At 41.0% G+C, this 15395-nt stretch overlaps 1 protein-coding gene across 1 annotated transcript in view; it reads left to right on the top strand.

Moving 5' to 3' along the window:
* The window catches only part of LOC126378801 (putative U5 small nuclear ribonucleoprotein 200 kDa helicase), a 53037-nt gene extending 38030 nt beyond the window's left edge, over nucleotides 1-15007 (top strand). The window contains exons 35-44 of the mRNA XM_050027199.1: nucleotides 264-445; nucleotides 3581-3752; nucleotides 4454-4614; nucleotides 6198-6349; nucleotides 7993-8125; nucleotides 9903-10047; nucleotides 11208-11384; nucleotides 12042-12176; nucleotides 13218-13325; nucleotides 14449-15007. Coding sequence (XP_049883156.1) covers nucleotides 264-445; nucleotides 3581-3752; nucleotides 4454-4614; nucleotides 6198-6349; nucleotides 7993-8125; nucleotides 9903-10047; nucleotides 11208-11384; nucleotides 12042-12176; nucleotides 13218-13325; nucleotides 14449-14688 — 1605 coding nt within the window. The 3' untranslated portion in view covers nucleotides 14689-15007. The remainder of the gene's footprint in view (nucleotides 1-263; nucleotides 446-3580; nucleotides 3753-4453; nucleotides 4615-6197; nucleotides 6350-7992; nucleotides 8126-9902; nucleotides 10048-11207; nucleotides 11385-12041; nucleotides 12177-13217; nucleotides 13326-14448) is intronic.
* Nucleotides 15008-15395: the final 388 nt, after the last annotated feature.

Raw genomic sequence — 15395 nt, 5'->3', positions numbered from 1 at the left:
ATAACTAGTAAATAAATGTAGTAATATTAACAAATACGAATTCCATGAATCATGTAAGGAAGCAGATCACATCAGTAATTTAAGAGCCACGCTCGAGAACATATATAATTTTTTTCATCAACAAAACAATAACATATAAAGCAGAACGGATGTTCGTCGAAATGATCGTAAGGTGGTGGTGGACGTCCTGAGGTAAAGGGGCTCACTCAGCACTAGTCGCATGATCGATATTGGTTTAGTAACGTAAGTTTGTCCCCCACCAGATGCTGAAGGAGACGCTGGCGGCGGGCGTGGCGTACCTACACGAGGGCGTGGAGGCGGGCGACCGGCGCGTGGTGCAGCAGCTGCTGGAGTCTGGCGCCGCGCAGCTCGTGGTGGCGGCTGCCGAGCTCGCCTGGGCCTTCGCCGCGCACACGCACACCGTCATCGTCGCCGACACGCACACGTGAGCACCACCGTACACAATTATACAATATGATACACAATTATACAATATGATACACAATTATACAATATGATACACAATTATACAATACAATACACAATTATACAATGCATAGTTATACAATATCTTTTTGAAAAAAAAAAACATGGGTTCTATGCAGCTCACAGCAGAATATAGTCGTAAGACTGAATTTCCTGGAAATCTCGACCGCAAGGAGTTCATCACATCACTAACGTGTATGTGTAGTTTGACAGATTCTTTGTTTATCGAAATGTGACATCACTTGACAAAATGTCACGTAACCAACCGTTTTCAAAAAGAAAAATATGTTTTTTTTTTTCTATTATATAAAGCTTTTCCTTTTTTCTTTTTGGAGGAGCTCGGTGGCGCAGCGGTAAACGCGCTCGGTCTGCGATTGCTGAAGTTAAGCAACTTTCGCAAAGGCTTTTTTGTGGTCACCCATCCTATGACCGGCCTTTGCGAAAGTTGTTTAAGGTGATTCGTTTTCCATACAAAAGTTGATGCAGTGCTACAGGAAAACGGATAGAGGAATATTGTTATAAAACCGATAAATAGTAATATTTTGGTGTATTATTTTCGCAAACTAACAAAAATTTAGGGTCCGAATACGAGAAGTACCATATTTCAGACCCTCAATTTTGATCAATTCTACATTTGTAGTGGTGCAGATTACAGTGTATTTGCTGAGCGTGTAGAGGTGTCAATGTTAGTTTGTGTGCGTGATATTTTTTTTTTCTCTAAGGGCTTTGACTACTTGACAAGTGTAATAGAATGTCAGTGACAATTTATAAAGAGATTTTGTATGAAGAGAATAAATATAAATAAAAAACTAAAAATACTACAATCTGAGAAAAGGAATATTGGAAAAATATTTCTGTTTTAACGCATATTATTTAAACATTTTTAAATAATGGGTAAGTACCGTGTTTTAAAAGAGGACATATATTATAATAAAAAATCAATACATAAAATGAAATGGCTGTATGGGCATAGTTCCCTTTGCCTTACCCTTCGGGGAAAACCAAATCAAAAAAAAAGTTGTTGCATTTGCCGGCCTAGATAGTAGTCATTTTTAATTAATTGTTTTTCAATCCAACATACAGATTTATTTATATTCTCTTTGCCGCGGACTTTTTGGTGGAAACGGGAACGGGAAGGTTGATTTCTTCGTTGAATAATCTAAATAATCAATACGAAGTGGTGTTTTGTGGTTAATGATCACATTAAGTTAGTCGAAAAACATTCCCGATAGTATTATTAAATCGGAATATTCAATAAACAAAGTGTACCTATCTATTTTCGCTTTACGCCAACAAGCCGCTTACTTCGTTTGGGGTTCGGAGTAGGAGTCTGCTCCGAGGGTGGGGGCTTAGGTTTCATCATTTCATTAATCATCATCAAGAAAAAAAACACAAGACATGGCTGTATAGGCATAGTTCTCTTTGCCTTGCCCTTTAGGAAAAAAATAAGATAAATTTTGAAATTCTTATGTATAATAAACAAACATCACAGACATCATGACAGATCCAAAACTAACGAAAATCTTTTTTCTTTTTTCTATTTGACTTATTTGTGAATTTTAATCAAGAAAACGTGATAATAAGTTCGACAGCAACCAGTTCAGGTCCCTGAAACAGCCCATTTCAGGCCGCGTATATATGGAAATACTACTTCAATACGTCCCAGCCTCGTCTTTTTTTAACGTCCTCGTTAAAAAAAGACGTCCTAACCTGAACTAACTAACCTAACAACAAACACCACGCGTAAATATAAGTCCAGAAATGCGCTGCAAGTCGTCTGGACTGGGCGCGAAAACAACATAGAATTCGATTAGCTGCTAAGTGTCCCGCATGCTATCACCAGCTGTCACTGACATACGTATGAAGTCCCGCGGATTTTATTGGAACTAAATGACAAGTCATAATAATTATATGCGGATACTGCGACACCAGCGCCGTGCTTGCGGGACGTCCTGTAGCGCTATTACATCTTTCAAACGCGATGCGACAAAGTTTGAACCGACGCAATTTAGGAAAAATCTACCTTATTATTACTGTACTGTGATCGTTATTTGTAAAATCATACAATACATATACACAATTTTTTATACACAATATAATTATTATGACATATTGTGGACTTTTCGGTAGACCTACAAAAAAGGAACAATTCAACCATACGTTGTTTTGTTATATCTCAATGGGCTCAGGCAGTGTTTTCGCCGAAAGCTCCAAGTCGGCTATATTTGTAACGATAATTATGTTTGACATTCATCATCATTTTTTGAACCAATTTATAAAAAAAAAAAATACTTGTATAAATTATATACCCTAAAGCACGCCCATGAATCACTCTACTCATTGGTGAAAACCGTATGAAAATCCGTTCAGTAGTTTTTTAGTTAGCCGCATGTTCACTGATGCGATTAATGCCTGTTAGAATTTTACAAAATAAAAAATACGGAAATTACGGAAGGTACTTTAGTGCAAAGTACATTATTGTATAATTATAATATTATTGGTAAAAGTGATACTTTTTGAAAATTCCGTAACAAATAGACGGGTTCGCCAAATTCAATTGTAAAAAAAATACAAAAAGTAAAAAGAATTAAAACATGCACTTGGGTTTGAACCGTGAAACTTAAGAATGGCGGCGACTGCTTTACCAAATGCGCCATTTAGAAGTTAGAAGTAGACTTCAAATTATGCATCTCTTTTAATAGCTAACCTAGTTCGCATGTGTGTGTGACAGCTTCGTGTTTGTACACAAATTGAAATGACACCAACTTTTGATGCAATGTTTCAATATGATATCTGCAGTAAATACTTCAAAATTGTAGCTTAACTTAAAGATAATGTATGTAAGATTTCGCCACCTAACATTTCACTGGGTCAGAACTCAACACTAAACGAATAAATGGAAAAAAATACGAAAACTGCAGAAGTAACGCCATCTGCTGACGCAGCGTTACCTAGCTGACTGAAACGTATCACCTTAACTTCAACGATCGCAGACCGAGCGCGTTTACCGCTGCGCCACCGAGCTCCTCTATTGTATAGCGTCTAGTTATATTTGGATGCTTGCCAAACCTTCAACCTTTGCCATGTCCGGCAGTTACAACGGCAAGCTGCACTCGTACGAGCAGTACCCGATCACGACGGTGCTGCAGATGCTGGGCCGCGCGTGCCGCCCCCTCGAGGACGAGCACTCGGTCGCCGTGCTCATGTGCGTCGCGCACCACAAGACATTCTTCACCAAGCTGCTCAACGACTGCTTGCCGCTCGAGGTCAGTCACTATACAAATACAAATCTTTATTGGTAACATAAGCTACATGTCATTGGTAAGTACATTAATTAAGTGTATATGTCGTGGCCAGATCATAGAATTGACCATTTCATGAAATGATCGACCATTTCATGAAATGGTGGTGTGGTGAACAGCACAGTCAGCAAAGTCACATAAACTCTTTATTTTTCACTTCCCTTCCACCGACTGCAATTGGAATACCATTGTATTTAAGTTTATAAATTATGTAATACAAACTGGATTTAAAAAAAAGGAAAACATGAAACAGTAGGAGTAGGGCCCGGTGCTGGGAGGTTTTCTGGCCACGTCTTTCCCTCAGCGTTACAGATTCTGATGTGGTAGTAGTTTTACAGCTAGTTACATAATATGTAATTTAATTTTTGACGTTCAAAAAGCGCTAACTATGTAAGCCAATTTTGAAAAAAATACTTTTTCCCTTATTCAAACAACCGTCCGCCATTTTCCTGTCATTCCGCAATCCTCTCTTCTCTCTCGCTCACTCGTCGCTCTCTCTTTCACCGAGTGGACGGACTCGGTGTGTGAACATTACGACGAGCGCACGGCCGAGCGCTCGGCCGAGTTATTTGGCGAAATAGCTACTCGACCTCTGTTCTATTTGCTAGGCCGAGTATCCAGTCATTCAGGACATGAAAAATAATAAATTACGACGTCACCCACAGAGCCACCTCGACCACCGTCTCCACGACCACATGAACGCGGAGATCGTCACGAAAACCATAGAGAATAAGCAGGATGCAGTCGACTATCTCACCTGGACGTTCCTCTACCGGCGGCTCACGCAGAACCCCAACTATTACAACCTGCAAGGGGTCACGCACAGGTAACCTACACAAGAGTATTTTTTTCTTCTTTTCTCTAGCCTCACCATCATCTTGAACTTACTTAGAACCGTATTGAAGACTATAGAGAACCGGAGAGGAAATATGATTGGCCACCTGATACGACACGATTCATTTATAACAAACATTATAGAAGGAAAAACTGAAGGGAAGAGAGGAAGGGGTAGACCTAGGATAACATTTATGAAACAAATAAAAGAGAAGGTGCAGGTCGTGTCGTATTGGGAGGTGAAGGTTTTGGCGGGAAGAAGAGAGGAATGGCGGTTACTCCACCGACAAGAGCGCAGCTCTTAAATAGAGAGAGAGAGAGAGAGACACCATCATCTCCCATCACATCATCAACGGCTTCCGTGGTCATTTGAGCGTTAGGCTCACGATCCTGAAGTCCCAGGTTCGAATCCCGGTGGGCACAAATCACTTTGTGATCCCCAGTTTGGTTAGGACATTACAGGCTGATCACCTGATTGTTCAGAAGTAAGATGATCCGTGCTTCGAAAAGCACGTTGAGCCGTTGGTCCCGGTTACTACTTACTGTTGTAAGTAAGTAGTCGTTACATGAGCCATGTCAGGGGCCTTTAGCGGCTCAATAGTAACCATAACCACGTTTCCTCACGATGTTTTCCTTCACCGCTGAGCACGTGATATCATTTATGATCCAAACATGATTTCGAAAACAAATTCGACATACATTGGTTTAGGCCTGTGCTGGATTCGAACCTGTGACTTCAAAGTGAGAGGCAAGCATCCCCCCCCCTGCAGCAGTGTCTGACCTAAGTTTACCTCATATCCCCTCGACCACAGTTTAGATTTGAATCGTGAAGGCTACGCGCGGACCGTTGTTTTTATTCTATATCACTTTAGTTTACATGTTCGATTTTTGAAATTGGACGCCGACGTTCTTTCGTCTGATTCGAATATTTGATTATTTTTTACTAATGTATTTAATTACTAATATTTGTCACGTATACAAAAATCGTTAAAACTGTACGTAAATCTTTTGCTAAAAGTTAAAAATTTCCTTGCATAGTAAATTAAAAACATTGGACGTGGGTAATTTATTTTTTACAAAACGGCATGGTCAGATGACGTCAGCTGGGCTAACCTTGAAAATGCTAGCTGTCAGTATGCGCAAATGTCAAATAGCAATATTGCTCTATTAGATGAATGAAATGAAAATGAAATGAAATGAAATTTATTCGCTCTAGAGTGGTACAAAAGATATTAAATATAAATTATATCAAAAAAGTCCATCACTCAACCATACAGCGTGCGAATATTAATATTAAATAATTTATAATTAAAGGAACATTTAATCTTTAATAAATCTGTCTTAAAAAAATTAATTAACAATAGATATTTTAAATACACAAAAAACAATTAACCTTAATTTAAATAAACGGTTGTGACTTTAAATTTAAATATTCTTTCACTGAATAAATTGCTTCGATGTGGCCATTTTAACCCCCCAGGTCTTCCTATACCATGGTTTGTATGAAGTGTCCGGTGTATGTTGAAGGTCTAGAAGGTTTAGACCTTCTAACCTAACCTAACCCATGTCCGGCAGGCACCTGTCGGATCACCTCTCGGAGTTAGTGGAGACCACGCTGACGGAGCTGGAGCAGTCCAAGTGTATCGCCATAGAGGACGACATGGACGTGCAGCCTCTCAACCTTGGAATGATCGCGTCCTACTACTACATCAATTACACTACCATAGGTGAGTAAATAAATAAATATGTAATCCGTGTCTGTGGTGTCCTGAATAATAAATGTTTCTTTCTTTCTTTCTTTCTTTCTTTCTTTCTTTCTTTCTTTCAAATAGAAATAGAAGAAGAAGATCTTTGCACTATATGTGTACTATATCCTCTGTCGAAGGTTGTCTGGAAGAGATCGCTCTTAGCGATAAGGCCGCCTTTGCCCACCTTAGAATAAGTTTATCGTGTAAATGTTTTGTGAATTTGTGTGCAATAAAGTGTTTTATTATTATTATTATTATCTTTGGTTTGGGTGTTTTTATTTTTTCACCCAGTGACCCACCACCTTTGGTTACCAAAGGTGGATTATAAAAGATCTTCTTCTTCTATTTCTATTTGAAAGAAAGAAACAAGAAAGAAACATTTATTGCCTCCTACTACTACATCAATTACACTACCATAGGTGAGTAAATAAATAAATATGTAATCCGTGTCTGTGGTGTCCTGAATAATAAATGTTTCTTTCTTTCTTTCTTTCTTTCAAATAGAAATAGAAGAAGAAGATCTTTGATTTGGCTGTATTTATAGATTAGAGAAGATCTTCTTCTTCTATTTCTATTTGAAAGAAAGAAAGAAACATTTATTATTTGTCTGTTTTTATTCATTCACAAAAAAAAACAAAAACAGCCAAATCAAAGATAAATGTATCTTTCTTTCTTTCTTTCTTTCAAATAGAAATAGAAGAAGAAGATCTTTGATTTGGCTGTATTTATAGATTAGAGAAGATCTTCTTCTTCTATTTCTATTTGAAAGAAAGAAAGAAACATTTATTATTTGTCTGTTTTTATTCATTCACAAAAAAAAAACAAAAACAGCCAAATCAAAGATCTTCTTCTATTTCTATTTGAAAGAAAGAAAGAAGAAAGAAAGAAAGATACATTTATTATTCAGGACACCACAGACACGGATTACATATTTAATTTATTTATTTTGAAAAATATACATTGTAACATTAACAGAAAAATCCACAGCTGTTACAAAGTTTCTCTTAAAATTACTTAACATACATGACAAAAATAAAATAATAAAAAAAAAAACTATATACATTACAATGACATCACATCAGAAGTCAACGCACACGCGAAATATTTTCTATATAGAAACATGGAAAACGAACACAGAAACTTATACCTAAATTAAAATGTGTCGTCATGTCGGCTTACCCATGTGTCGTGGATGGTGTCCCGTATAAAAGGTTCTCACTCAGCTTATGCCGCTGGTATTCTGTGAGACCTGAGTAAATATTTCTACTACATTCTACTCGATTTAACGACCTCCGTGGTCCAGTGGTTGAGCGTTGTGGAATCCCGGTGGGGACAAATCACAAAAAATCACTTTGTGATCCTTAGTTTGGTTAGGACATTACAGGTTGATCACCTGATTGTCCGAAAGTAAGATGATCCGTGCTTCGGAAGGCACGTTAAGCCGTTCGTCCCGGTTATCACTTACTGATGTAAGTACGTAGTCGTTACACGAGTCGTGTCAGGGGCCTTTGGCGGCTCAGTAATAACTCTGACACCATGGTTGATGGGGTTGGTAATCCACCTCACAGCCCACACGATAGAAGAAGACTTCCCTACATTTAAAACGCCTTTCTACCCCGCAGAGCTGTTCAGCCTCTCGCTGACCAGCAAGACAAAGATCCGAGGTCTTCTGGAGATCATATCCTGCGCCGCGGAGTATTCAGACCTGAGCATCAGACATCGCGAGGAGAATATCATCAAGGCACTGGCTGCCAAGTTAGTATGCTTATCCTTATACAAGGTGTTAGTGACATCGTAACGAAAACTTTGATGGATGATTCAGGCCATGGTTCTGAGTTGATATCAAGTGGAATTTTCCGTCGCAAAAGTATGGAACTGAAAATACATTTAAAAAAAAAACCAGAATTTTCCGACAGGAAATTCCACTTGATGTTAACTCAATATCATGGTCTGAATCATCCCCCAAAGATTTCGTTACTATGTCACTAACACTCTGAATATTTTAACACTTAACACTTTCCGGGTGAGAGCCTTCAGCGCTCCCCATTAGTCCGGCCAAGTAGTTAATGCCATCTGCGGAAAATCTACAATAAGTCTCGTCAAAAAAAAACAGTTTTTTTTTTATTTTTTTATGTGGTATTCTGTGTCGGGCTGGTTTTCCCTTCGCGAGTTGGAAGGTCAGATAGGCAGTCGTTTCTGTAAAAAACCGGACCTGTCAAATATTCAGGTTAGGTAAGCGGACCCTGTGAGAAACAGGATAATGCTAGGGATGATGATGATGTTATTGTAGAATAGAATAGAAATAGTTTATTATAAAAGGGAGCCACACAAAGAAAAAGACAATAACATCATAGCAAACCACAACACAATTAGAAAAACGGATGTCTGTCATGTCCATGTCATGTTAATGTGATACCGTGCGGTCATTAATATGTATACACTTTGGTACCATGTCACATTAACTTTTTTGACAAATTGATCTGTGGCTGGTATTAATAAACTAATCTCAGCTTCGAGACTGCTCTCAAGATCATGTCAATGTGACAGTTCTCATATAAAAACAGAGACTTGAGCATGATCTTGAGGGCAGTCTCAGCTGAGATACCAACCACCAAAAACCAACCAATACCAACCACCAACCCACCACCAGCGAATACCAGCGTCGTGGCTCACGCCGCGGCTTATGCTGAGCGAGGTCCATTTATTGATTTTTTTTTTTTGACGTGATTTATTGTAGATTTGCCGCAGATGGCATTAACTACTTGGCCGGACAAATGGGGAGCGCTGAAGGCTCTCACCCGGTACAACGTTTAAGACAACAGGCCTGAGGGTGACCAGTTGGGCGCGAACCTCGGCTCAGGGCGTCGTCTGAGAGAAAAAAATATTTGAAAGAATTAATCGACCCTAGTGGGTCGATAGCGATAAGCGCTGAATGAGGGAAATCGTCGCCCACGCCGGCGGGGTCGGTATCGGGGTCCTGAAGTGTTTGGTGTCGCGAGCTGATTGGCTGCCTCTATGGCTCCATTTATTGAGGACGTCCACCACCGCCACATGACTGTTACGACCAATATTTTGTATTTTATTATTATTTTTCTGTTTCTTTTACGTTTTTGTTAATAATTGTGATTTTGTGTAATTATTTTTTTCCCCTACTGTGTTTGTATTGTTATTGTGGTGTCCTCTAATAATAAATACTTTCTTTCTTTCTGACATTAGTTTATTAATACCACCCTGTAAGTCTTAGTCACCTGATTGTCCGAAAAAGTAAGATGATTCCGTGCTTCGGAGGGCACGTTAAGCCGTTGGTCCCGGCTATTAGCCGTGAAAACACCTCCACCAACCCGCAGTGGAGCAGCGTGGTGGAGTATGCTCCATACCCCCTCGGGTTGATTGAGGGGAGGCCTGTGCCCAGCAGTGGGACGTATATGGGCAGTTTATGTTTATGTTATGTATGTAAGTCTTACTAAATGTCCAATATGTTAGTGCGACAGGGTCCTAAAGTGGGTACATTATATTGCTCATGACCGTACAGGGTACCCCACAAGCCGACGTCGTCGACGGGCGCGGTGAAGTACAACGACCCTCACGTGAAGGCGCACGTGCTGCTGCAGGCGCACCTCTCGCGCACGCAGCTGCCCGCCGAGCTGCAGGCCGACACCGCCATCGTGCTCACTAAGGTAACGCAACATTACTTTTAACATTAAATTAAAAATTTTAAAACACCCATCAGAAAGAAAGCACGCTAACAGCAGACCAGCTCAGTGCTTCCAGAAGACATTAGTGTTTCAAATGTCAGATTATGTGGGATCTAACATTTGAAACACTAATGTCTTGCAAGCAAACTGAGCGTGTAACATTCCTATCACACCTAACAAACGACCCGATGACCTTGAAGACCTGAACCGATTTCCACCAAACATAGCTAAGAACACTCGACTGATATACCTTTCAAACAAAAAAAACGCATTAAAATCGGATCATCCGTTTGGGAGCTACGATGCCACAGACAGACACATACACATTTACACAGACACGTCAAACTTATAACACCCCGTCGTTTTTGCGTTGGGAGTTAATTACAAAACACAACATCAGCACGACGTCATAAAAAAGAAGAAAAAAAAAGTATAGTTGATTGTTTTTTTTTATTTGAAATTTTTTTGCAAGTATATTTGACTAGCTTTTGCCCGTGTCCTCGTCCGCGTGGCGTGTTATATAAAAGAGATCTTTGTGTATGTGGGAGTGCATGTCAAATTTCAAGCGTCTAACTTAAGCGGTTTAGATTTTTCATATAATAGGATTTTCCCGCTAATTCCCGTTCCCGTGGGAACTTCGGGAATCCCTTTCTTAGTGCACCTCTGCGGTACCTAAGCTACGTCCCTTCCAAATTTCAAGTGCCTACGTTTAGCCGTTTAGGCTGTGTGTTGATATGTCAGTCAGTCAGTTTCTCCCTTAGATTTGATTTGACGTCATCGATAAACGACCTCCGTGGTCCAATGGTCTTACACCTTAACAACTGTGTTACCTTGTTAATATCTACCTTGTTACCTTCTTAATATCTACCTTGTTACCTTGTTAATATCTACCTTGTTACTTTGTTAATATCTACCTTGTTACCTTGTTAATATCTACCTTGTTACCTTGTTAATATCTACCTTGTTACCTTGTTAATATCTACCTTGTTACCTTGTTAATATCTACCTTGTTAATATGTACTTAGGCTTCGTTGACGGGTTGGAGAAAACCATTGAAAACCGTGCCGGGTTTCGTACCTGCGTCCTCGGGCTCTGAAGAAGTTCTTTAACTTGTTCTTCAACTCATTTGTTTCGTTTCCCAGGCCATACGGCTGATCCAGGCGTGTGTGGACGTGGTGTCGTCCTCGGGGTGGCTGTCCCCCGCCGTGGCGGCCATGGAGCTCGCGCAGATGGTCACTCAGGCCATGTGGGCCAAAGACTCGTATCTGCGCCAGCTGCCGCATTTCACGCCCGAGCTGGTGCAGCGCTGCGCCGACAAGGTAATGTATGGGCTCGGTATGGAGAATGTATGGGCACGGAATGGACATTGTATGGGCACGGTATGGACATTGTATGGGCACAGTATGGATATTGTATGAGCATGGTATGGACATTGTATGAGCTCAGTATGGATATTGTATGAGCATGGTATGGACATTGTATGAGCTCAGTATGGACATTGTATGAGCACAGGATGGTCATTGTATGGGCACAGTATGGACTATGTATGAGCATGGTATGGACATTGTATGGGCACGGTATGGACATTGTATGGGCACAGTATGGACTATGTATGAGCATGGTATGGACAGTGTATGGCCACGGTGTGGACATCGTATAGACACCGTGTGGTGAATGTATAGGCATGGTATGGACATTGTATGGGCACGGTATGGAGAATGTATGGACACTGTAGTACTTAATCGTTACATGAGTCATGTCAGGGGCCTTTCGCCAAGAGCCGCCGCTTAATAGTAGCCCTCACACCAGGGTTGATGAGGTTGGTAATCCACCTCACAACCCACACGATGAAAGAAGAAGACGGGGCTAAAGTGACTTATTGTAGATTTGCCGTAAATGGCATTAACTACTTGGCCGGACAAATGGGGAGCGCTGGGGGCTCTCACGCGGCTTCTAGCGTAAATATTATGTTTCAGGGTGTGGAGACGGTGTTCGACGTGATGGAATTGGAAGACAGCGCGCGAGCCAAGCTGCTGCAGCTGTCGCCGACTGACATGGCCGACGTGGCGCGCTTCTGCAACCGGTACCCCAACGTGGAGCTGGCTTACGAGGTGAGCATCCAGCATAACCACACCCCGGACACTTCAAAACACCTCGTTACATAGACACTACACATTGACGTTATCGTACGGTCACGAGCATTAATATGTATTAGTGATGTTCCGAATATCCGCGGATATCCGAGATAAAAGAAAAATCCGTATCCGTATCCGTGTCCGTTACTTTTCACGCGGATCTTTTTCAGGTGATTAAGTAGAATTATTAAATTAAAAACTATAAAATTCCATTCAGATTGCTTTTATTTCTTAAAATCAAATATTTGGCACCTTTATATTGCAAACATTTAGATAGATATATCTTTATAATGAAAGCAAGATAAAATATCACTTTTATAACAATGAAATATCTAAAACTTTAATCTTTTTTTGACACCAATCGAATAATATCGAACAAGAAAATAAAGATCCGTATCCGTATCCGCGGATCTTTACACTAAATATCCGTATTCAGATCCGTATCCGCGGATATACATTTTTGACGATCCGGCTCATCACTTATATGTATACACTTTGGTACCATGTCACATTCAGTAATTTGACAAATTGAACTGTAAGTCTCACTAATTAAAACACATAATGGCCCCGATTCCTGCAAACACCGCCTAATTTTATTTTAAGTTATATCCGTCATTTTCGTATCCGTCGAAAAGGAAAGGGACGGATGATTCACAGCTCTTAATTTTAGGAAGAATGAGTAAATGAACGTGTCAGGTTATTGAGTGATGTAAAATTTTTAGACGGTTGGTTTAGATTTGTGCTTAAAATAGACGTGTGTTCCATAAATTTTATGCTTGTCGATTACCCGTCCCTTTCCTTTTCGGCGGATAAGAAAATGACAGATATAACTTAAATAAAATTAGATGGTATTTACAGGAATTAGCACCAATAACAGGTTCTTACCGCGTTTAAAGTAAGAATATGAGTCTCCCGATATTTCAACACTGTTTGTCCCTCCTGTGTCCCGATATTTCAATAGTGGAATCCAGTGGTAGGTGTTGTAAAAAGTAATGACTATTTGTATGTATTTATCAGGTGAAGAATGAGCGTCGCTTGCGCGCGGGCAAGCCTATAGTGGTGGAGGTGTCGCTAGAGAGAGAGGACGATATCGTCGGCCCTGTCATCGCGCCGTTCTTCCCGCAGGTTTGTATAATAAAAATAAAAACACATAACCCTCCTTCTTGCTTCGCCGCAGTCGGGTAAAAAACACTTTCATCATCACCAGCCCATTAACGTCCCCACTGCTGGGGCCTTCCCTATGGATGGATAGGGAGATCGGGCCTTAAACCATCACGCGGGCCCAGTGCGGATTGATGGTTATTAACGACTGCTAATGCAGCCGGGACCAACGGCTTAACGTGCCTTCCGAAGCACGGAGGAGCTCGAGATGAAATCTTTTTTTTTTTTTGTGGTCACCCATCCTATGACCGGCCTTTGCGAAAACACTTTATTACACCCAAATTTACGAGACATTCACAGGAGAAACTTATTCGAAGGCGGGTAGAGGTGGCCTTATGACTAATTGCGATCTCTTTCACGCAACTGAGGGAGGAGAGAGTTGTACAATTGCAGTGTAGTGGGTTTGGGTTTTTATTAATCTAGATATAAAAGATGAATGGTTGAGCAGTGGGCACGCTAAGCCGTTGGTCCCGGGCAACTAGCCCAAACACCTCCACCAACCCGCAGTGGAGCAGCGTGGTGGAGTATGCTCCATACCCCCTCCGGTTGATTGAGGGGAGGCCTGCGCCCAGCAGTGGGACGTATATAGGCTGTTTATTATATATAAATACACATAAATATGCCTGCAGGGAAAGCGCCGCATTCGTACCGTTTATTGGTCGAAGCGCTCAATATAATTCGCGCCGCGCGCGGAGCGGTTGTCATGCAGACCCGGCTGGTCTTCTTCTTCTTCTATCGTGTGGATTGTGAGGTGGATTACCAACACCATCAACCCTGGTGTCAGGGTTATTACTGAGCCGCCATAGGCCCCTGACATGACTCATGTATCGACTACGTACTTACATCAGTAAGTAATAACCGGGACTAACGGCTTAACGTGCCTTCCGAAGCACGGATCTTTTTACTTTTCGGACAATCAGGTGATCGTAACCTGTAATGTCCTAACCAAACTAGGGATCACAAAGTGATTTGTCCCCACCGGGATTCGAACCCGGGACCTCCGGATCGTGAGTCCAACGCTCATCCACTGGACCACGGAGGCCGTTATTGATGTGGGTTCCCCTGATGACACTTTCTCCATTCACAGAAACGCGAGGAAGGCTGGTGGGTGGTGATTGGGGATCCGAAGACCAATTCGCTGCTGTCGATCAAGCGGGTTTCCCTCGCTCGCAGCGCCAAGGTTCGCTTGGACTTCGTCTGCGGAGCACCCGGCCGCCATACCTACACACTATACTTCATGTCGGACGCTTATCTCGGCGCCGACCAGGAGTACAAGTTCAATGTTGAAGTGGCCGACCCTGCCTCCGACTCGAGTGACAACGAGTGAACAGTGTCCAGCTCTTGGTGTATGTGGACTGTAGGTGTACTGGATGGTGAGAGGTCGAGGGTTCTAGTTTCGTCTGCAGCAAAACACCAGATTTTTCCTTGTCGGCCATTCATTTCGTACAATATTACCATGCCAAAAAAATATTATTATTTTATACTTGTGTTGCCAGCAACAAACAGGAATTGGGTAGTTTCCTAGGTCAAAGATAAATTATGAAATCCTGATTACTAAATAAAGACAGATCTAAAAGTGACAAAAACATTGTTTTTAGTTTACGCGGTTATTGGCCCCGATTCCTGCAGACAGCTCCTTATTTTACTTTAAGTTATACCTGTCATTTTCTTATCCGCCGAAAAGGAAAGGGACGGATGATTAACAGCTCTTAATTTTAGGAAGAACGAGTTAATTAATGAATAACCCGAGCGAATCAAAAAGGATCTAGATAATCTCGCTGGTATGCAAACCGTTTGACGTGTGCTGTCAACATAATTCTGTCGGGTTATTGCCCAATGTAAAATTTTTAGACGATTGTTTTAGATTTGTGCTTAAAATTGACGTGTGTTCCACAAATTTTATGCTTGTCGATTACCCGTCCCTTTCCTTTTCGGCGGATAAGAAAATGACAGATGTAACTTAAAATAAAATTAGATTATCATAATTAAAACACATAATAACGGGTTTTTACCGCGTTTAAATCAGGGATATGA

Source organism: Pectinophora gossypiella, chromosome 27 (genome assembly GCF_024362695.1).
Source record: "Pectinophora gossypiella chromosome 27, ilPecGoss1.1, whole genome shotgun sequence".
NCBI classification, from domain to species: Eukaryota; Metazoa; Arthropoda; class Insecta; order Lepidoptera; family Gelechiidae; genus Pectinophora; species Pectinophora gossypiella.
The sequence above is the reverse complement of the archived record's forward strand: the minus strand, read 5'-3'. Positions and strand labels throughout refer to the sequence as shown.